Genomic DNA, 23,539 nt, shown 5'->3' on the forward strand with positions numbered 1-23,539 from the left:
CTTCCAGGCTGTTGTTAGGAGCAACACTGTGGAGAGCAAACAGGAGGCAGAATGGACCGTCATCCCAGAACCAGATGTGCCACCGCAGCTGGAGCGCACCACTAAACGGGACGCAGCAGGAAGGTACAGATTAAATTCACTGAAAAACACAAAACCTGACCTAGTATTTTTGGTCTAGTTTCTACTGCAGCTATCTTAGTGCTTGAAATAAGACAAAACTAGCGCACATGTAAAATTTCAGATATAGGAGCTTATTTTAAATCAATAATTCCTTAATATTGTTGGAAAGTTCTAGTTCCACTGGTGCTGTTACCTAGCAACAAGCCCCGCCCGTCACCTAGCAACCCAATTCTAGTTCCACTGGCAGATTATTTCACTTATGATGTGGAAAAATGTCTAATTATGAGTGAAATGGTTGATCAATATTAATGAATTATTTACTTAAAAGAAGCTTTTCCATTGCACACATATAATGTAAGAACTTTTTTCATTTTCATATGAAAGAGTTTCATTTTCATGACACTGATCAAAGAAGTATCAAACAGCTGCAGGTAGAAAATTATATAAAATGTCTACAAGCCCTGTAACAATAACAAATTTTGCTGGATGATAAATTGCCCCAGAACTTATCGTGATAAATGATAATATTGTTGTTTTTGAGATAATTTTCAAGTAATAAAGCGGTAATGGCATTATAATGCATAATGATATTCTCAAAATCAACAACTTTAAGTTCTAATGAACATTTGACTCTGGAACTGGAAGACATTTTAAATATCCAAAATAATTAAATAAACAAAACAACAGAAACATTAAATAAAATAAATTATGAAGTTTCTATAAACAAAAATTGTGCTTAAAAAAAAGAAAAAGCATCAGACTAAAGACTTTTATCTTCCAGTTTTTGTAAGAAAGAGAACAAATGTTCTCTTTCTATGGCAAATGATAAATAGAAATTATTGAGCTTATTGTAATTTATCATACAGTTAATGATTTATTGAGACAGACCTACTGCTACGCTTAACTAAGTTTAGTGGAGTATGAATAATTACATTTCCGTCATTAACACAGTTTACTAAAGGAATAGTTTTTTTCTGTGATTCCTGGTACAGCAGAATGGTTCCCCTGAAAAGTACCTCCGACCCGATGGAGTCTGCAGTCGATCAGACGACAATAATCACGGAAAAACTAAACCAGATCATCAGTCAGCCTTTGGACGTCTCCTCTCTGGCGCTGGATGAATCCTCACTGTTTTCTGACCTGAAGGTAAACGACAGTTTCCCACCGGTCTGCGTCTGGACTGAGATATGCAAACATGAGCGTTAACCCTTGATGTGTTTCCCAGGAGGTAGATGAAACGCTGAAGGATGAGATGAGAAGGCTCTCAGAGGAGGAACAGCGAGGGCCGGCAGCCACATCGCAGCCGTTCCTGCGCCAGTCACTCCTCCTCGGTAACGTTCGTCATCTGGAGCAGCTCAGACGGCAGCTGGACGGCGTTCAATCCGCCGTGGAGACTCTGGATCACTTCCTGGCCACCCTGAGAGACATCAAGGCTGAGAGTCCAACGCTGCTGACAAACCGAGACCCCAACGAGCGTAAAAATGAAACGGAGCTGCTGAAGGAGAGACATTCTTGGCAGGCAACAGTGGAGAGGTTGAAGCTTGCTATGGCGCAGTCCCATGTTGTTGACTGCAGCTTAAAGGCAGCGGGGATGACTCTGACCCTGGATGGAGCTTCTGTGACGTGTCGGGATGTGGCGGCCTTTCTGTCCGATCAAATGAGAGCCAAGAGGCGAGAGGGAGAGAAAAATCTAGATATTCTGGAAAAGAATGGCGCCGAAAGCAGCGAGGACGTGGAGGAACCGAGATTTGCGCCAGTTGTGACAGATGAAGAGTCAACATTGGAGTTTAAGCGGAGGAAGCAGGAACCAAAAATCCAAATATCGGCATCTGAAGAGGGTTTCTTGCAAAGAAGCCCGAGCGGTCACGCTGGGAAAGCTGGAACCGAGCGTAAGGGTTTGGTCCAGAGGAGGTCTGCCTTGTTGGCAGTGCTGAGAGAGACCAAAGCAGCAGCTGAGAGGTTGGAGCTGCTGGAGCCGACGCTGCCGGCCCTGCAGCAGAGGTACGACGCTCACCTGGCTCTGAGGAGATTCAGCTTAAACCACACAGCAGTTAAACACGTACAAATAGCTGCTTTCTCACTACAAACGTTAGCAAAACTTTTTCCATGTCAAAAAAACTTTTATTAGAAAATATGTTGTTTACGTTTATGTTAAAATTATCATTGTGTCGCGACAATAACCAGTGAGAAATCCAGGTCCTCTGCCTTCTCCTAGTAGAAACTGGAGAAATCCATCACTCAGAAACAACCAAACAGAGCAAGGAGGAGGGTCTTAGCGCTGTCAATCACCTCACGTATCTGCTGCTCTCTGCTACACACAACATAGTCTCCCACGGATGCTAATGCTAGTTAGCATAGCTACCGATGACGGTAGATAAATGGTTTTCTGCTTTTTCTCTGCCATTAGCACATTTAGCATCATGTACACGAGAATGACTCATAGCGCTAAGACCCGCCTCCTGGCGCTGATTGGTTGGTTTTGACCAGGAGCGTCGCATTTCTTCAGATAGCAGCACAGGGAAGAGCGAGAGTTCATTATTTTTTCCACAGACTCTCTCTCTCACAACAAAGTGACAGCTTTAACAAAATATATGAAAAATAGATTCTTTAAAATAAAAATTACTTTTGAAATTCCAATTTGTGCAGTTTTTTGGTATAATTCTTATCCAGTCAAGCGTCTGGACAATTCAAGTAACTCATATCAGCTGCAGTGAACACATTAGGTGAGAAGTTTCTTGAACTTCCTCTGCAGGACGCGGGCTTTGACGGAGCTGGAGAGTTTCCTTGCCGGCCTTGACTCTGAGGTTCGGTACGTTCATGATGCGTCTTCAGAATCAGATTTTCCCAAAGAGAATCAGAGCAGAGAGGTGGAGGATCTCTGGGAGGAGACGAGGAAAGCCACATCAGAACGGTAAATTCAAGCTAAATGTAGCTGCTGTGTGTCTGTGATGTACGACAGTGTGTCAGGGTAAATGTAGACAGAAAAAAAGGTAAAAAAAACAAAAAAACAACTCAAATTTTGAGATTAATTTGTTAGAAAAATACTCAGAAATTTTCTAGAAAAATCATGGAAATTTCAGAGTTTCAAAAGTAAAACATTTTAAAACTTTGAAACGCAGAATTTCTAATTGTTTTTCTACAGAACTTCTAAGATTAATTTCAAAACTTATGAGTATTTTGCTAGCAAATTTTGGACTTTTGGAGCCCAGAAATACCCTTGTTTTTCTAGGAAATTTATGTTTTATCACAAAATTGGTTAGCTTTTTTCCAGAAAATTTTTGACTTTTCCATGTTTACTATATTTTCCGCACTATAAGTCACACCGGATTATAAGGTGCACCTTCAATGAATGGCCTATTTTAAAACTTTTTTCATATATAATGCACCGCATTGTAAGCCACATAGAATAGATGCTACAGTAGAGGCTGGAGTTACGTTATGCATCCACTAGATGGAGCTGCACAAAAGGGAATGTCAACAAAACAGTCCGACTCCGGTCAGCGAGGAGAGCCTTCTGCGACTGGGCCGGGGCGTGGCCGGATGAAGGTCACCCTTCTCCGTTCGCGCACAGCATGTTGGTGGAGAACGTGGTGCTAAATGACCTGCAGACGACCTGATTCTAGACAGTTGGTAGGTAGATAGGTCAGTCAAACTTTATTAACAAACCAGCGTTCTGACAACTATCCCAGCATGCACTGCGCGTTTCTTCTTCTACGGACGAAAATGAAGTCGGCGGCTGCTTACTGTAGTTGCTAGACCTGTTGTGGCTCAATATTGGTACATATATAAGGCGCACCGGATTATAAGGCACACTGTCGGCTTTTGAGGAAATTGAAGGTTTTTAGGTGCGCCTTATAGTGTGGAAAATACGGTAATTTTTCTAGAAAATTTGAAATTATCTGAAACTTTCTGGGGGTTTTCTAGCAAATATTTGACTTTTCAAAGTGAGATTAAGCTCAAAAGTCAGATTTTTTAGTTCTAGAAAGATTTGGACTTTTGGAGCCCAGAAATATCCTTGTTTTGTCCAGAAAAATGTCTTAGATTTGCTGCAACATTTTTCTGTTTTTTTTTTTTCTAGCAAATTTTTGACTTCTCAAACTCAGAAATGTTCATGTTTTTTTCTACAGGATTTGAGAGATTAATTTCAAAATTTCTGAAGATCTCTCTCGTGGAGCTGCTTTTTTCTAGAATTTCTTATTTTTATTCTTTGGTGGAAACGTACTCCTCCTGTTTATTATTTTCTGTCTTGAGTTGCCCTGACTGTATTGATGTGTGTTAGTGAAGAGTTTGTGTTCATGCCCAGGCTGGAGCAGGCTCAGGCCCTGACAGAACTGCTGAGGAGGTTTCAGATCATGCGCGGTGAGCTGAGCGGCACGCTGCAGACGGCCGAGGCAACCATAGCTGAACAAGCCTCCTACGTCGGAAAAGATTACCTGCAGAGGCTTTACGCTAAGGTACAGCAGGATGTTAAATTCATAACCTTGTCTTGTTAAAACCAGAAATTTAAATGCAGTGATGGGTAGCGCTAGCTACGGCTAGTTGTGCCACGCTATTGTAGACATTAGTTCTGCTAACGCCAAAGCATTACCACACTGTATCTAGTAGAAGCTAATGCTAAAGCGCTAACTTTAAATCAAATTAAATCTTGAAAAACTACAATCCTCTAGCACCAATTTAATTTTGACATATTTTTGATGTTCTTAGACATTAAATATTGTATTTATGTTCACATCTTGTCATCTAACCACCAAGTAAATTAGGAGTGCTTTGGAATTTGTCCTAAATAATTTTTTGGAAAAATTAACTTAGGGGAAACTAAGTGCACTAAATGTTTTCAAAGTTAGCAAAATGCTAAATGCAAAATTAGCTTCTCTATTAGCAGGTTAGCAGAATTGTGGCCTCCACTGTCAAAATGCAGTTTATTTAGGTTTCAGACCAACAAATAAACAAATAAATACAAATGAGAGCCTAGAAAACGTAATTTAAGCTTCCACTAGTTTCTAAATAACCAATTACGTTCAGAAGTTATAAAAGTCCCCTTGTGTTGTTATCTAATGTCATTATACATAGGACATCTGTTCTGTGGATAGAGAACATTGTGAACTGAAAGCAACATGGAGTCCAAGGAACACAGCAGACGGGTCAAGGATAAAATGTACTAGTTAATCTCTCATCTGAAATTGTTAAAACTGAACGTCCTCGAATTCTGTTGTAACAGGGAAACAGCATGGAAATGTTCAAGGTGAAAGAATATTTCCGCTTATCACATTAGGTTACTTTAAACTGTACAGTGTGAGAGATTTGTAATTTTTTTCTATGTGCGTTGTTGAAGGTTGGAGAGACGAAAGCAGAGCTGAACGGCCTGGGAGACGACATAGAGGAGGTCCGCAGCGTCTGCAGACAGCTGCAGTCTCTGCTGCGTCAGGTCCCGGGCTGCAGCGGCTCTCCGTTTGAGAACGAAGCCGACGCGCTGATGGACCGCTGGCTGGACGTAAGTTCAGCTTTTCACATCTTAATGCTGCAATTTAAACCAAATAATTACTTTACAATATGCATAAATAAAAAAAAAACTGTCCTCAGCTGGTTAAAGAGCCACATTTCTCTATTATTTCACTCATAACATCAAATTAAAATAAATACTTATTTTACTTTAGAATAATTTAAATTCTTGTTTCAAATTACATGGACAAAATTTGTGATCTGATAATGAATTTTATTAAATTCAGCTCAGAAACATCTCAGGATACAAAAACAAGCCGCTAAGCATTCTGGGAAATAGTTCCCACTCCTGTCTTTTTCTTCTTTCAGTTTTTTAAGTGCTAACCTAAAAACTCTTAGAAGTTTGACTAAATTAATAAAAAGTTAACAAAAGTTCACAAACTCACATATTTAGATTCAAAATCTAAAACTAACTAAATTTATTTGACTTAAAGAGTTGAAGATACAACTAAATGTGACTCAAATGTTTTACAGTGTATAAAATTCCAGCTATTTTAGGTTATTCTACCTCATTATGAATGCATCTTCACTTTCTCTCCCTGTTTTGCTGCATACATGCAGATAAATTCAAGTTAAAAGTTTGATAGTTTACAGTAAAGTTTTGTGCTTTGCTGTAATAAAATCTCTTTGCTCTCTGCAGCTGTCTGAAAGAACCGATTCCCACCTCGAAAACCTCCATCTTTGCTTGACGTTGTGGGACGGAGTCCTGCAGCTGGGGCAGGAGGTAGTTAGCTGGACCAACAGCAGAACCGCGGCGCTTTCTCAGGGTCCGTCTTTCCAGACTGAGGACCACATTAAGGCTCTGCAGGTAAAACCGAGTCTCTGCTGTGTTTCGGAACATGAACCGGTTACGATTCCCCAGCTGGCTTTTTGAAGGATATTAACTTCTTTCACTCTGGCTGCAGAATGAGATTATGACCCAGGAGGAGAGTGCACGGCGTTTCCACAGGAAGGCTGCAGAGATTCAGTCGCTGCTTCAAAGTGCAGAGCCCCCTCTGGAGCTGCAGGTTCACCAACGATGCTTTGCTTTCACTTAGTTTTGGTTTAAGGTGTAAATTTCAGGATGTATAAATATGAAAATCTTGTTCTGTAGCAAACCTGAAACCAGAAAGTTCCTTCAGATTTTCTGCTTGACACTTATTCATAAATATATGAATATATTTTGTAAAATTTTGAACACTAGAATATATTTCTCTTTAAATTAAACTCTTTAATCATAAACAAAGTTGCTATGTAGAATCTTATGAAAGTTTTTTTCTGTTTTTAAGGTTGTAGAGACCCAGATGAGAAAGAAAATAGAGCAACTGAAGGAGCTCCTTTTGGAAAGCGAGGAGGTGTACAAGCAGACGGTGGCCACAATGGGACAAATCACCGAAAGGATGGCAGAGTCTCTCAGCTCCCTGCAGAAGATTCAAGACTCCCTCCGCAGTTTTTCTGCTCCAGACGTTGCAACAGTCCTGGCGAAACTTAAGGTAACTGCTTTAAAGTGTTAATTAAAATTCACATTATTTTACACATTTTTTTCCTTTTAATTGGGTTTCAGCTGCTTCTAAAAAACACCAACCTGTTTTTTTGGGAAGAAGTTCATGTTTTTTTAGTGTTTGGGAAATTAGCTGGTTTAAAAACATTTGAAATGTAACAAATGCCCCTGACCTAGTAACCCCAGTGAAGCCCAACCCGTTACCTAGCAACCCGAGAATCCCAGCCCGTCACCTAGCAACCCGAGAATCCCAGCCCGTCACCTAGCAACTCGAGAATCCCAGCCCGTCACCTAGCAACCCAAGCTGAGGGCCACTGGTTTTACCGCTGTGTGCGCTATACAAAAGGTTTAAGTTTCTAATTATGTTTTAACTTGTTAAACAAAAACTCCTTCACAAATTTGCTCCTTTTCGGGATCCAGCGTCCTTCATTCGGTCAAAAGTTGCTTATTTATGGTGAAATTTGTGTTCAAAAATATGAGATCACTATTTAATTTTCTCCAGTTAGATCTTCTTTCTCAAGGAAGTTTTAACGGGAGATTCGTGTTAAGCTTTGCTCAAATTTGCTATTTCACTGTTTCTAAAATGCTCATTTATAATAGTAACATCTTCTACAGCACAGGTGTCAAACTCAAGGCCAGTGGGCCAAATCCGGTCCACCACAGCTTTTTATGTGGTCCTCTAGATTCTAGACTAAACACTAAGTGAGCTTAAATATCATGTTATCAATCAAATCAATGCAGTTTTTATCTGTTTACTGCCAAATATATCAATCAGTCCCTCCAGTCTCTTGAGAATTATCATGGAAATTCACACAAAATCAACAAATTTCCCCACTTTTTTGGGTTAAAACATAATTAGGAGTTTATTACAGATTTTCCTCTAAAATTGTCAAAAACTTTCTTACTTGTACTAAACAGCTGACTCAGCCTTAATTGATGTCAGATTATAGTCCATAATCTATACAGCAAGGAATAAAAAGTCACATTTACTGCCATAAATAAGAGCTAACATTTCCAAATTAGTACCACAGACACTTTGATTTTTTTGGGTGGGAAAAATCACAAAAAGAATCACAAAATCCTGGTGGGACTGAAAAGATGTTCAATATTATATTTAAATTTTAACGATTCATTGATATATTAACAGTTAGTGATCAGGTTTTATCAATACATTCTGGCACAACCGGCCCTTTAAGAGCGTTCATGATCCTGATTTGGCCCAAAATGAGTCTGACACCGCTGCTCTACAGGAATTATGTCGGCAGCTCCACACTGAAGATGAACAAGCCCAGAGTTTACTGGAGGATCTGCAGGTTCTGGCCTCCATCGCCGGCCCGGACAGCCTCCAGAGTCTGTCTGTCAGAGGGATTCAGCTGGAGGAGAAACTCAGAAACACACATCAGCTTTTCGCCGAGGTGGAGGAACAAACCGAGAGGAATGTCCAACACCTGGACAGGTAACCTCACGTTTCCATTCAGATCACCTTCTGGGAATGTAGTCATTTAAATGGGTTTGTTTAGTTCTTCTAACAAAGCTGTAACGATGAAATTCTGTTGATTTTGTCTGACTCTGTTCAGTTAATTTAGTTACCAGATTAATCATATAGAAAACTGCCACATTCTGCATATTTTTTATTCAAGCCTTAGAAATGCATTAAAAGATAGAAATAAACAAATCAATTATTTAAAAAAAAAAAACATGAGAATAACATTTTATTGCATAAAATGCAACTACATAGAATCCATTCAGTGAATGCTTGAGCATTTGTAGCAAAGAATACATCTGCAAAAAAAAAACTTCTAACATGAAAAACTTTGACTTTTCTGCTTGACTCAGCTTTAATAGTGTTGGATGGTCTGTTAATTATATTTTGGATTAACAGATTAAAAACTTGATAGCAAAATATGCTTAAATAGAACCAGGTGAAGCTAAATTAGGGGTAGAACATATTCAGAGACAAACGTTTTTTTTCATATTAAATGTAAAATGTATGTTGTTCATTAGTCATTAATTGAGTCTGTCTGCTCCAATTACTGATTAAACAATTACTAAATTAGTTGATGATTATTTCAATAATTGCATAATCGTGATTATTCCTATTAATTGTTTAATTATAAAAGAGTTATTCTTGAAGTTCAGACTTAAACCTTTTACTCACAGGCTGGGGAATAAAAGTCAGGCAGGAAAACAGGCTAAACTGGAGACAAAAGCAGAGCTGCAGCAAGTTTAGCTTGTTTTTATTTAGCAGTAGGTCCTGCTCTATGTGGGAAAGTTTTCCCTCATTGTAATCACTTTAATCTATTGTATACTGTGCAGTCTGTGCATTAAACCTGTGGCCTCTGCAGGCTGCAAACGGAGAAAGAGCAACTGGAGAAGTGGCTTTGTGCAGCTGAGGAAGAGGCACTGAAGACGAAGAATCTGAGTTTTCTGCAAGAAGAAGCAATTCAGCAAAGGTAATTAAATTAAATTATGAGTTATTACAACAGAGGTTGCACAAATTTGATCCAAAGGCCATATTTGTTTAAATAAAACATGTTAAATAAATAATGCTTTTGTCATTTTTATAAAAGTTCTGCAGTATGCTGCAGTTCTGTCAGTTATATGGTTCATTTAAAGAAAATAAAAACACAATTTCTAACCAATAATATTGATTAAATACAACTACCTTAAATACATATTTATATGTTTGCTTTACTCCATACCCTAGTTTTTTAGTTTTTGTATTTTACTCTTTATAGTAAATATCTAGGTAAGGTAATTTTATTTATGTAGCACATTTTCAGCAACAAGGCAACTTTACAAAGTCCTTTACATGAATCAGAAGGAAATGCAAACAAAACAACAAACCATAAGATAAAAGTATAAAACTACATTTTGGTTCCTCATGTTTAAAAAGAATAAGAATAAATAATCCATAATTTATAAACTAGTATGGGTTTCTCTGGATTCTAATAAAATATTTGTTTTAGATGACCAGATATTTTCAGTGTTTGGAAAACCTGGATTTCCATTAAACATTAAGCTATGTGTTGTTTATAAATTATTATTCATCCATGATTTGTTTCTCATGTTTTTTATTCACTGTAAAGAACATCTAGCTTCTCAATCTGCAGTAAACTCCCAATTATGTTTTAGCAGAAAAAAGTGCAGGGATTTGTTGATTTTGCATGAATTCCCATGATAATTCTCAAGAAACTGGAGGAACTTATCGATATATTTAGAATTAAACGGATAAAAATTGCATTGATTTGGCTGATAACATAATATTTAAGCACATTTAGTGTTTAGCTTAAAACTTAGAGGGCCACAGAAAAAGCTATGGCGGGCCAGATTTGGCCCACGGGCCTCCAGTTTGACACATGTGATATAAAGTGTCTAACTGACCTGTTTGTAGTTAATAATTAGTTTGTTCTGTGTGTTGCAGAGGGAGATCAGAGCGCATTGCTGAGCTCGTATCGTCTTTAAGAAGCAGTAACCTGCAGCACTGCGTGCTGCTGCAGCAGAGCTGCGATCTGCTGCAGCAATGTCAAAACTTCTGCACAAACCTTGGAGGCGTTTCGGAGGAGGCGACGCCCCGGCTGAGTAACAATTCAGAAGCATTTCAGGGTTTGGTTGAATCCATCCAGTCCTGGTTTGATGATCTGAGACAGAGTGACAGAGGTGAAGAAATTAAAACTTCAGCAGAGCAAAGACTTCGTCATGCTCAGGTAGGAACACAATCCAACACAAATGCAAATATTCTTGCAATATTTAGCAAAAATGAACAAAATTACTTATTTTTGTGTAATTTAAAGATCTTTAAACAACCTAAAACATCATAAAATTAACTTCCAAACCATTTTATTATTAGTTTCCCACAATTTAGCCTTTAATTATCCAAAGGTAATTATAACTGATGATAATATTTGTCAATTTGTGAACCTCAAATTAAAATTCCACCTTTTGATGCCAAATAAACATTTAAACTGTGTTTTTAAAAATGTCTGTTATGCAGCTTGAACAGAGCGATGCAAAAGTCCTTCCCCCCACTTCTGTAAATATGGTGGTGGGAGCATCATACTGTGGGAACGCTGCTTTTTGTTAGCCATAGGAAAGCTGTGAAAGACTCGAGATTGGACTGTGTTCTAGATTACAACACATTCTGGGTAGAATGGTCTAGTCAAAGTCTATCCCTAAACGTAAATGAAACTCTGTGCTTGAGCTATTTCTCTAGATATGCTGGTAATGATATGCCCTAAAAGAAATTTCTAAAAACAGTGAAAAGTGGTGCTAGATATAAATGCACACCACACTTTTCAGGTTTTTACTCTTAAAAATGTTAAAATATGAATTGTATCTTTTCCATTTCATAATTACATCTATTTTGAGTTGATCTGTCATGTGAATATGAAAAAAATTAAAGAAGTATGAATAAGTTAGCAAATTATTGATACATTTTCTCCATTTGTCTAAAGTTTGTCCAGCTCGTTCTAAGCAGGTTGTGAAGAAATCATGTTGCTGCGACTCATAAACCGAACAAACTGGAATCACCAGTTGATGTATTTAACAGAGCAGACACAGTAATCTAAATAAACAGATTACGTGTCCCGCTGCTCATCCCTGAGTCTGTGAAACATTTTGTTTTTGTTTCAGGCTGTGCTAAAGGCTACAACTGGAGCGGAAACGCGTCTGGAGCAGCTCAGAGCTACTGGAGAGAGTCTGAGCCAAAGATTGTCTCCAGACCTGAAACGAGACGTTCAGGTGAAGATTCAGAAAACAGAACAACACTGGAAGAACCTTTTGGAATCCGTTCAGCCTTACTCCAGGTGACAAGAGCCAGAAATATCTACTCAAAAACTCAGATTGTCTCAGTTTTCAAACCTTCTCCAGGGCCGGACCAGGGCTTTTTGGGGCCTTGGGCAGATTTTCATTTGGGGCACCCATACCAACATGTCAACACCGGATTATTTTTCATTCCTGTGTTTAACATACCTGCTATCATATTAGCATCATTTGCAATTAGGTTACATAATTATGGCTGTTTATTTGAACCCTTTAATAGCAATCTAATATTTATATATATATATATATATATATATATATATATATATAAAAGTTTCGGGCTCTTGGGGCTCCCCTGTTGGGCCCCCTGGTGGTGTGGTGGTCCTAAGCAACCGCTGAACTCGCGTTGGGCCGATTCTGACCTTCTTTGTTGGTCTGTTTATTAAGGAGCTTTTGTGATGTTGTTTTAGGGCACTGGAAGATGATTTGGAGCTCTCCTCCGCCTACCTGACCAGCAGGCAGGAGGCTTCCTGCAGAGTGGAAGAGCTGAAGCACCAAGCGGAGCGGCTTCCATCTTTATTCCCCTGGCCGGGCTCGGCCGAGCGAGCGCAGGCCTTCCTTCTCGCCCGGCAGCTGCAGGCTGAATCAGAATCGCTGAAATTAACCTTAACCAGTCTGGATGAGAAGAGGATGGAGCTGGCTGAGAAAACCAGGAACGCCATCTGGAAAGATTCCTCCTGGGATGAGTTGGAAACCCGTTGGGCAGGACTTACGGCAGAAGTGAAGGTGAAAGGATTTTACTGCCAGTTGAGTTCATGTTAAAATGCATTAGAGATTGATAAATAACGTCTTTATTTTTGTACAACCTCACAGATATTTTGTTTAAGAATGGAAAGATAACAGACCACATATCCAAAATCAAACAAGTAACTAAATAGGTAATACATTAATTAATGAAATAAAATAAATTAAATCGGTCGTCTTTAACTTGGGGATTGTGAACCCTACACTCCAAAAACACAAACTCTTATTGAGTATTTTTGGCAGAACACTCTTGGTTGCCTAGCAACTCACTCACTCACTCACTCATTGGTTACCTAGCAACAACCTGTTGAGTATCTGCAGTTTAAAGTTCCGCCACCGTTACTTATAGTGTCTTAAAAATAAAAAAAACAACAACGTGGAGAGAAAACGGGATCAAACAGGAAATCTCATATATTTCCCGTTTTAAATTTTATATATTTAAAACTAAAAACTAACATAAACACAATATTGACTGATATGAAACATTTAGATGGTGATATGTTTTTCAACCATATCGTCCGGCCCTGGGTGAATTGTTTTCATTTTTACATTTTACTCTGTCTGATGATGTATTATTTAAATAATAAGTGATTGATTGCGTATCCTAATTAGTAATAATTCCCTGGAAGGCCAGATTTTAAAATACACGGAAGCAGTATTTTAAAATCTTACGTGAGTACAGGGACCTCTGAGTTTGAGTTGCTTGGTCTGAAATGTCCGCAGGGTTTGTGCGCCCACCTGCAGAAAGGTTTGAGTAATGAGGAAGAGTTGGGCCAGCTGCTGCAGACCTGCCACCACCACCTGACAACCCTTCAACAGAGGATGACGGCCTGCCAGCCCCGAGCAGAAAGCTCCGGCGGGCTGACCTCTGATGCAGCAGCTCTGGAGGTAAAACCCTTTAAGAAAGCTGACTCTGCATATTCTCTTTCCACCTGTATCATGTTTCACATTTCTCTTTTCCTCCATCCGCTTCCCAGGCTTTGCTGAAACAAGTAGCAGAAATTGAAAAGGAGCTTTTAGTGCTTGTAACGCTCAGGGATTCCCTCGCAGCCAGCTGCACAGCAGAAGCCCAAGCCAGCCTTTCAGAGCAAATCAGTAACCTTCAAAACCACAAGAGGGCGATAGAGCGTGCAATCCCTCTGCAGGGAGAAGCCTCCCTTTTACAGGCAGATCTAAGAGATCTTGGCAAAAATGTGGAGGAGCTGTCTGTGTTGCCAGATGTCTTCCAGCTGACACAGCAGTGGCGTTCGGTACAGGTAACATTAAAGGATACTGCAAAGTGTCACTACATCTCCAAATAAACACATGTCAAAAACTGCATGCTTGCTTTCAATAACATAAACATGTGTGCTTCTCAGGAGTTGGATAGCAGATTGACACAGCTGGATATCAGAGCTAATGGCCTGCAGAGGACCAGGGAAATGCAGGAAGTGCTTCCTGCAGAAGCCATTTTTACTGTCAGTGCTGTTTGGAAAGAACTCCTCAGGTACTTCGTCTCAGTTTATGACAGCAAATAAAGGCAGATGTGAGCTGCAAGCAGCTCTGTAACTGAGACAGACAGCAGAGGATGGCTGATTCAGCAGAAAGAATGGAGACAACAACGTTCTTCTTGTGTTATTTATTTATTTATGGAAGCAAATTCTGTTGTGCAAATTCAGTAAAATGATATATAAAACAGACTGATCTGAAAATGTCATAGGTTTGGCAGAGAAGTATTAGGGTCACACTAAGAATATAAAATCATAAAACTATGAGATTAAAATCATAAAATGATGAAAATAAAGTCGTAAAATTATGAGAGTCATAATGTTACTAGAATAAAGTTGCATGAGAATAAAATCTTTAATATCTTTAAAACTTTAATATCGACTATTTTCAAAATATTATTGCTTTATTAGTTTTTCTTGTTATATTGTGACTTTATTCTCATACGACTTAATTGTCATTACATTATGATTATCTTAATTTAAATGTGTTAATTTTTACTAGTAGAGAGTCACTATATCATGGATATAGTGATTTCTGTGACAGAAAGAAAAGAAAAGTCTTTTCATTTCCATAAAAATTCACTTTCCATTCATTTCTAAAAACATTTTGTCTAAAAAAGCTGAATTCTCTCCTTTTTGTGCCCTAAATCCAGCCTGAGGTCAGTTTTTAACCAGAAAAAGGAAGAATGTGTGGCAGTGACGGGCGAGGCGGTGAGAGGCGTCATCAGAGATCTGCAGCTGTGGATCCAAGCAGTGGAAGTTCAGACGTCACCTGGGCAGGTAATTCACAAACGTCTGCATTAATGTTTCCATTAAACATGGATCAGGTTGAGGTTTAGATTCAACCCAAAAAGTTAATATATTACTGCCATGTTATCGCAAACATTTATTTACTGTTTTGTTTTGATACAGAAGCTGAAATTTAAGTCAACTTAACACAGGAACCAATGAAACAAGCAATAAATGTTCATCATTTTAGAAATCGTCAAGCAAATTCACATCAATTATACCAATCAACTTGTTTGTTTATATTTTGAGTGAATTATTTTCAACACTCCAAAGAGATTATTTCATTTTCTTAAAAAACTTCTAGGTGTGTCTTGATATTAGATTTTATAATATAACAAGAATCTGTGATGTTAGGAAAACCTGAAATTTAAAAGTTTTTAATAATTCAGTTGTTTCATGCAAACCTCAGTTTGCAAAGTCCTTTTTTTGCCAAAAATGTTCAAATTTAAACTTTTTCTGCAAAACATGTCAATTAAAATTCTTAATTTTAATTAAAAATTTATGTAATTTATAATTTTGATTCTAATTTACACGTCTGAATAAATCTTTTAATGATTAACTGTTGTTTCAAAGGCCCTTTTCTTTGCCAAAAATTTTCAAAATTAAACTTTTTCTGCAAAACATGTACATAAAATTTTTTAAAAATTAAAGTACATAAAATTTTTCGATTTTAATTTACATGTCTGAATCCTATTTTTAATTGATTCAGAGTAGTTTCATGCAAACTTGAGTTTGCATAGTCCTTTTTTTGCCAAAAATGTTCAAATTTAAACTATTTCTGCACAACATGTGAATTAAAGTTGTGACTCAGCTCTCTGTGCTTTTGTAAATCAGAGAGGCTTCAGCCTCCAAAGCTTTTTTCGGCTGCACTTTATCTTAATAACATGAAAATTACCTTTCCCTTTGTGCCTCTCAGTCCAAGCAGGACAGATTTTTCTCATAAGTTTCTTTTGTATTATTCTTTTATTCATTCTTTTATCATTGAGCTTTAAAATGCCACAGATGGATCCATCCTCTAACTTATAATCCAAGCGTTGGACCTTTCCCCTCTTCGCTGTTCTTGTTAAAAATAAAAAACAGGGATAAGCGGGTGGAATGCGTGAGGAGTAGACGCACGCTTGGACTGCTGCTACATTTGTGCTTTTTATACCTTCTTAGAACCCCATCTCCCATTTTTATTTTTATTGTTGTTTTTTCTTCCCTCTTTTTGTATGTGTATTTTGCGGGTCTTCCTTATCTGCATGTGTTGGTGCTACTCATTCCATATGTGCTACAGTTCATAGCTCACTGTCATTTTCATATCTATCACACCAAGTACTGACGCCCCATTGGCACCAGGGGATTCGTTAAGATTTGTCAGTTGGAATGTTAAAGGGTTGAACTCTCCTATAAAGCGTAAAAAAGTATTTAATCATCTAAAACACTTAAACACAAGAATTGCTTTCCTACAGGAAACACATTTAAAACTGTCAGACCAGCTGAGGCTTCGTGGTGGGTGGGTTGGCCAGGTGCATCATTCATCATTTAATAGCAAGGCACGTGGGGTTGCTATTCTAATACATAAATCTGTTCCCCTCTCTGTGACCAAAGTCATATCCGACCCTAACGGCCGTTATATTATTGTCCTGGGAAGAATTAGCAGTAGCAATTTGGCAATAGTAAACGTATATGGTCCGAATTGGGATGATGAGGACTTTTTCAAAAACATTTTCTTCTCACTTCCTGGTCTGAATAACAGCCAGCTCATTCTTTAACTGCTTCCTTGACCCTTTGCTTGGCCGTTCCTCAACAAGTCATATTCAGTGTCTTCCAAAGTTTTACATACATTTATGCAGCAATATGCAGTCTCAGACGTTTGGCGTTATTTCAACCCTAACACCAGAAAATGTTCCTTTTTCTCCCCAGTGCGTTCTACTTTCTCTAGAATTGACTTCTTTCTTCTGGATAACAGACTGCTCTCCTCAGTTTGGTCATGTTGCTGTAATCCCATCGTAATCTCAGACCATTCTCGTGTCACCTTGGATCTCTCTCTCCCGGGTAGACCTGCTTCACGGCCTCCGTGGCGTTTTAATTCGGTTTTACTCATTGATCCTGTGAATGACCGTTTAGACCTGTTTGTCGCCTCTAATGTTACTCCAGATGTATCTGCAGCAACAGTTTGGGAGACATGTAAGGCGTATTTACGGGGGGAGATAATAGCTTACTCAGCATATCTTAGAAAAACAACCACACAAAAAAGTCTTATCCTATCTAGTGCTATATCTGACCTGCAAACAAAATGTGCAGAGTCCCCTGCTCCAGACCTTATAAAACGTTTGTTGATAAAAACGGCTGAATTTGACACTCTAGCTTCTGACGCAGCTGCGGCACGATTATCTAAAAGCCGTTATAGTTATTATGAGTTTGGTGACAAGCCCAGCAAAATTCTTGCTCATCAGATTCGGCAGAGAGCTTCAAACCAGCACATCGCTGAAATTCACATCTCCAATGGGACCTCTATTAATCCACAAACTATCAACAATCAGTTTAGAGACTTCAGAGTGTTCACCCGATCAAGCTCATTATGAAAGTTTCTTTGATAATTTTCTATCCCTACAATTGATCCTGAAACGGCCTCTGACTTAGACTAGCCCTTTCCGCTCGCTGAGGTCAAGAGTGCTATATTATCAATGCAGAGTGGAAAATGCCCTGGATCTGATGGTTTTCCATCAGAATCCTGTAAGGTCTTTTCAGAAAAACTATCTCCCCTTCTGCTTAACATGCTTAAAGAAGCATATGAATTTGGTGTTCTCCCTCTCACAATGCGACAAGCTACTATCTCCCTTATCCTAAAGAAAGATAAAGATCCACGAGTCTGCAACAACTATTTCATTGCTCTGTACAGATGTCAAGATTTTGGCAAAAATGTTGGCAAAACGTCTGGAGGTAATCATGACCAAAATCATCAACCCTGACCAGACAGGCTTTATTAAAAACAGACACTCCTTTCATAATATTAGGCGGTTGCTAAATATAATATATTCACCTACATCAGCTGATACCCCAGAAGTGATTATCTCAATGGATGCCGAAAAAGCTTTTGATCGAGTAGAGTGGTCCTATTTGTTTTACACCTTACGATGTTTTGGCTGTTCCTTTGTTTCCTGGATCAAACTGTTATATACTTCTCCGTTAGCCAGAGTTCGCACAAACAATGACCACTCAGAATATTTTCACCTTGGCCGTGGAACCCGACAGGGCTGTCCACTCTCCCCTCTTTTGTTTGCAATTGCTATAGAGCCTCTAGCTGCAGCCATTAGATCCAGTCCAATGCACGGCATCACAAGAGGTGGTCTGAACCATCAAGTCTCTTTATATGCTGATGACCTGTTACTCTTTCTCTCAGACCCAGAGACCTCAATGCCTCCAGTATTAGACCTGCTTGAAAAGTTTGGACAAATAACTGAACTTTAATAAAAGTGAGTTATTTCCAATTAATGATGCAGCTACGGCCTACACTGGCTTACCATTCAAGATCTCTCTGCAAGCATTTAAGTACCTGGAAATCCATGTAATTATTCACAACTTTTTAAAGCTATTTCTTCTCCCTTACTTGACCAGCTGACTCAGGACTTACTGGTCCATGCTGCCACTTTCTTTAGCAGGCAGGATCAGCTGTATCAAGATGAATGTTTTGCCGAAATTCTTGTACCTCTTCCAGTGTTTACCAGTATTTATCCCCCAAAATATATTTTTTTAGGACGCTCGATGCTTCAGTTTTTCAGTTCACATGAAACAGAAAACCTCCTAGAATACGAAAGAGCATCCTACAGAAAAGTAAGGAAATGGGAGGGCTTGCCACACCAAATTTCTTATGCTATTATTGGTCTGTTAATATTCGTACAATGTTATTTTGGTGCAATGCGAACTGTGAGACTCCCAAATGGTTACCAACAGAAGAGGCCTCAAGTAGCTCTGCTTCCTTGTACTCTCTTTTATGCTTTCCCCCTGCAACATCTCCTATAAATTACACCAACAATATAATTAAGAACTGCCTTAGAATATGGGCTCAGATTATGCAACATTTTGGGATCCAGAGAATACCTCTTTTGTCACCACTAAACTCGAATCCTCTATTTCCACCTTCACTCATTGATAAAACTTTTTCAGTTGGAAAAGCCATGGGCTTTTTTCTCTGAAAGATCTATACTTAGATGGTACTTCTGCCTCATTTGCTCAATTATCTTCAAATTTTAACTTACCAGCTGTCCACTTTTTGAGATTTCTACAAGTTAGATATTTATTCGTCATCGTTTCCCAGGTTTTCCAATAATCCCTGCCCCCAATATGGTTGATCAACTGCTAGAAATTAGTCCCACTGCAAAGGGTACAATATCAACATTCAACATGACTCCTGGGCTTGGCCATCTTCAGGCTACTTGGTCTGATGATCTTAACGCAGAGATCGATAATGAAATGTGGCAAACTATTCTGGAACGCATTCACACCTCATCAGTTTGTGCCCGACATAGAATAGTTCAGTGTAAAGTCGTCCACTGAGTACACTGGTCCAAAAGCAAACTGGCTCGAATCTTTCCGGACGTGGATTCAAGCTGTGTGAAGTCTGGTTTGGGCCCAGCCGCTCTCGGCCACATGTTTTGGACCTGTTCCTCCCTATTTCAATTTTGGAAATCTGTTTTGGACTCACTTTCTGTAATCACCTCGACCACAGTACAGCCATCTCCACTCGCTGCTTTATTTGGGGTTCTCCCCAAAAACCAGTTACTGCCTCCCCATCATGCTGACCTTCCTCACGCTACTGGCTAGGCGTATCCCACTGATGCATTGGAAGAATCCTCTCCCACCCTCACATTCTCATTGGATAAAAGATGCCCTTTCATTCATGAAACTGAAAAAATTAGGCATACTCTCAAAGGCTCTGAAATCACATTTTCAAGAATCTGGTCACCGTTTCTGGACCATGTCAGGTCTTTGATGCTCGATGTGACCCGATGAGTGGTGCTCCCCTTACTTCCCAGTTGTAATGGCATACAGCCTTTATCTAAGCCTTATAACAATTTTAGTAGCACAGAATACATCAAGCCCTTTAAGTGCCCCATTTTAGTTGTTTTCTGTTTAATTTATATTTTATTTCCTTTCTGTTACCTCTGTTTGTTTATTTTTTAGTTATCTACTTTATATCAATGTACTTATGGAAAAAATTGATGGATTTTTGTTTGAATGTATCTTGCTTTGTTTTTGGTTCTTGTCTTGTCATTTATTAGTTTATGTTTATTCTCCAAAGTACTGTCTCAAGTATGACTTGAATGTCTATGTATGGTGCTCATTGTTTTGTTAAAAATCAGAAAGAAAAAACAGGATGCAGCTCATTCCAGCAGGAGTGAGCTATCTTCTTAGTGATAGTGATGTTTTCATAGTAATAAAAAACAAATCTAAATATAATTAAAGCAAATTTTTGCTCTCTCATAGGCGGTTCTGGATGAAGGTTTACAGCTTCAAAACAAACTTTACGACGTTCTTTCCCAGCAGAACATTCTGGTAAATTGTCTGGGTGAAGAAATGATGAAAACTCTGCTGAAAAGCGCTTCAGAGGTTTTGATGGAAAGTCGAGGCCTGGTGAGAATATTCTTATTAAAGTGTCTAACTTATGGCCCGGGGGCCAAAAATGGCTCACAGTAGCTTTTTTTGGACCTTCAGAATAACAGTTGTGTGCTTAAATGTTATGTTATCAATCAAATCAAAGCATTTTGTCTCAGCATGTTGCCAAATTACATCGTCAGTCCCTCCACTTGGTCACTATTCCACCAAATCCAAGCAAAATCAACAAATTGTTTCACGCTAATGTATAATTGTGAGTTTATTGCAAAATTTCTGCAAAAATGTTCAAAAATATGACTAACTCCCACCTCCAGGAGGCAGTATTTCCGACTTCTGCTGCACTACTTTATTTGACGTCTGTTATTGATACGGCGAGTGAAAAGTAATTTATAAGTACACATATCAAAAAATATCTTAAAAATATTTAAACAGTTCTGGAAAAATGCTCAGTTTCTCTGATTTTACTTTTTATAGTTAAATAATGAGATAAATACATTTTTAAAAATCTGGAATAAATTTACAAATATACATATAAGAGACTCCATAAGAACAAATAAAATTTGGCAAATTTTGTACTAAAAAAACAACACAATTTTTCTTTCTAAATGTATATTTATACAACTCTAAAAAAATTTAACCGACCACTTAAAATGATCAGTTTTTCTGATTTTACTTTTGATAGTTTTATGTTTGAATAAAATGAACATTGTTCTTTTATTCTATGAACTACTGACAACATGTCTCTGAAATTACAAGCAAAAATGTAGTATTTATTTTCAGAAAATGAGAAATATAAGTCAAAATAAGAAAAGAAGCAGAGCTTTCAAACCTCAAATAATGCTAAGAAAATAACAATACTAATGTTTTAACTCAGGAAAAGTTCAGGAATCAATATTTGGAGGAAAATCCAGGTTTTCAATGCAGTTCAGTGCAGTGAGCTTCTAATTTCTGTATATTTATATATTACAAAATTTTGCACAAATATGTATATATTAGCACCACGAAATTAGTGATTTTTATTACAAACAACATCACAGAGTCAATCATGAAATCCTGGAGGGAGTGATTAATGTGAGGACAATTAAAATGTTATTTAATTTAAAGACAAACTCCACACATAGCTACTGATTAATATTTTTGTTTTTTGTGGGGGTTTAACAGGTTAATTAAATGCTAACAGAAATGCGAAACGGAGGTGAAGAAAAAGCCGGAGATGTTTGTGAACCCAACTCAGACAGACACCAAGATGGCCGGGAAACCTTACAAGTCCCAACCAAACTGCTCAGTTCTCAACCAGGAGTATTGAAGTTTGAAACTGATGCCAATAAACCGAATCCAGAAAACATCCCTGTTATTTGTGCAACAGCTGCTTTAGACGATATTCCAGCCGTTTGTTCAGAAAGTCCAGATGTTTTCGGGTCAAAGGAGCCGCCGTCTACATCAGGAGAAACTAACCAACAGATTGCTGTTGACTCAACGGACATGACAGTTTCTGGAAATATTGCAGGAACAATCATATCCGCCTCACTAAACACTGAAGAAGCCTTAGTTTTAGACCCGTCTTATTCAGACAAAATCAACAAAATCAAATTACCGGTTGTCTCGTCCCCTAAAGAATCGACTGAAGCAACCATTCCTGGGATCAACAACGTGCCTGATCCTCCGCCGATACATTCAGAGAGGCTTGATGCCTTAGAAGACCATTCTGATGTCTCAACAGAAGTATGTTTAGTTGAACCAGAAATGGAGAAAGAAAAAACGGAAAAGGAGCTGATTGAAAACACAGAAAAAGCAACTAGATTTTTCACAGATTCAGCCCAGTCAGAGTCGGACCAAACACCTTCAGAAACCTGCATAAAAGCTGCAGAATCAGAGGCTTTCAGTGCAGGTGCAAGAGAACAAGATGAGCAAAATGGGCAAGTCAATGGAAGCAAAGATGAAGTGTTCACTGTAGTTTTGGAGCTGCAGTCGTTTGACATACAGCCAAGTGGATATGTAGGAGATCAACACTGTAAAACAAGTTCAAACGCAGGATTTCCTGAGAAGAAACCAAGACCCAACCCTGAGTTAGACGGAAAACCTGCAGAACGAAAAGGTTCAAGCAGGCAATCAGAAAACAAAGAGACTCAGCCAACCCATGCAGTAAAGAATGACGAAGCTCTGACTCTGTCTGAATCCGACTCCAAATGTGAGTTTGAAACGGCTCAAACATCCCCAGTCAGCAAATCGGGGGCGACTGCCTGTCACTCTTTGGGGGAAACTGCGCCTCCTGCCCTGAGCTCTGCGGAGGATTTGGTGCCAAATCGAGATGAAACTGAAACCGAAAATCAAATTGATGCAACTGACAAACAACTGACAGCTGCCGACAGTGCAATGAGCCCAGGTGGAGCAGGTGAGGGGGCGGCGCAAGGAGGAGCTAACGACTCTGAATGTACACACGGGAAGCATTGTCCCACAGGACAAGACGGCACTTCACTGCTACCTGAAGAAAAGAAATGGAAGCAAGATGGAGCGCTGAAAGAAATGCTGTGGCCACTGGGAAAGGTGAGCTGTTTGGTTTATTTGTTAGCACATTTTAAAAGTTTTTTCACTTCTTTTGCTTTTAAAGGAAGAATAAATGGAACAAACATAACATGAATACCTGGACGAACAATGATCAAGACTTTTTATTCACTACATTAGACCTGTTTATATCAGATATAGACGATCCTTTTGGCTCCCATTTCAGAATAAACGTTAAAATCAATCAATCCGTACACAGCTCCATCCAAAGTTACTTCCGTAAATGTCAACCTTCTTTTCATGCACAAATAATAGATGGAACAGAAACGTTGTTGTGGGCGGAGTCAAATGAAAACTACGTGTGACGCGTCCTGGGCGGAGTCAAAAAAAAACTGCTTGTGATGCGTCGTGGGCGGAGTCAAATAAAAACTGCGTGTGACGCAACGTGGGCGGAGTCTAATGAAAACAGCTTTTGACGCATCATGGGTGGAGTCAAATG

The 23,539-nt window shown here is 38.7% G+C and overlaps 2 protein-coding genes across 10 annotated transcripts in view; both read left to right on the forward strand.

Annotated features, from left to right (window-relative positions):
• The window catches only part of LOC106963559 (nesprin-2-like), a 45,378-nt gene extending 23,590 nt beyond the window's left edge, over nt 1-21,788 (forward strand). For 4 of the 5 annotated variants that reach the window (XM_015058547.1, XM_015058548.1, XM_015058550.1 and 1 more), the window contains 20 exons: nt 8-123; nt 1,113-1,266; nt 1,346-2,121; nt 2,873-3,031; nt 4,424-4,574; nt 5,453-5,611; nt 6,260-6,427; nt 6,525-6,626; nt 6,888-7,091; nt 8,350-8,555; nt 9,445-9,552; nt 10,524-10,806; nt 11,732-11,904; nt 12,331-12,646; nt 13,388-13,552; nt 13,642-13,920; nt 14,023-14,150; nt 14,805-14,931; nt 20,410-20,556; nt 21,700-21,788. In XM_015058547.1, coding sequence (XP_014914033.1) covers nt 8-123; nt 1,113-1,266; nt 1,346-2,121; nt 2,873-3,031; nt 4,424-4,574; nt 5,453-5,611; nt 6,260-6,427; nt 6,525-6,626; nt 6,888-7,091; nt 8,350-8,555; nt 9,445-9,552; nt 10,524-10,806; nt 11,732-11,904; nt 12,331-12,646; nt 13,388-13,552; nt 13,642-13,920; nt 14,023-14,150; nt 14,805-14,931; nt 20,410-20,556; nt 21,700-21,708 — 3,930 coding nt within the window. In that variant the 3' untranslated portion in view covers nt 21,709-21,788. The remainder of the gene's footprint in view (nt 1-7; nt 124-1,112; nt 1,267-1,345; nt 2,122-2,872; nt 3,032-4,423; nt 4,575-5,452; nt 5,612-6,259; nt 6,428-6,524; nt 6,627-6,887; nt 7,092-8,349; nt 8,556-9,444; nt 9,553-10,523; nt 10,807-11,731; nt 11,905-12,330; nt 12,647-13,387; nt 13,553-13,641; nt 13,921-14,022; nt 14,151-14,804; nt 14,932-20,409; nt 20,557-21,699) is intronic. The other variant, XM_015058549.1, reaches the window with a different exon arrangement.
• Nucleotides 21,705-23,539, forward strand: part of LOC106963558 (nesprin-2-like) — a 75,643-nt gene continuing 73,808 nt past the window's right edge. For all 5 annotated transcript variants that reach the window (XM_015058542.1, XM_015058540.1, XM_015058544.1 and 2 more), the window contains exon 1: nt 21,705-23,082. In XM_015058542.1, the coding sequence (XP_014914028.1) occupies nt 21,709-23,082 (1,374 nt within the window). In that variant the 5' untranslated portion in view covers nt 21,705-21,708. The remainder of the gene's footprint in view (nt 23,083-23,539) is intronic.

Source organism: Poecilia latipinna, unplaced genomic scaffold, assembly GCF_001443285.1.
Source record: "Poecilia latipinna isolate Pla-1442-1.1 unplaced genomic scaffold, P_latipinna-1.0 Scaffold1549, whole genome shotgun sequence".
NCBI lineage: Eukaryota > Metazoa > Chordata > Actinopteri > Cyprinodontiformes > Poeciliidae > Poecilia > Poecilia latipinna.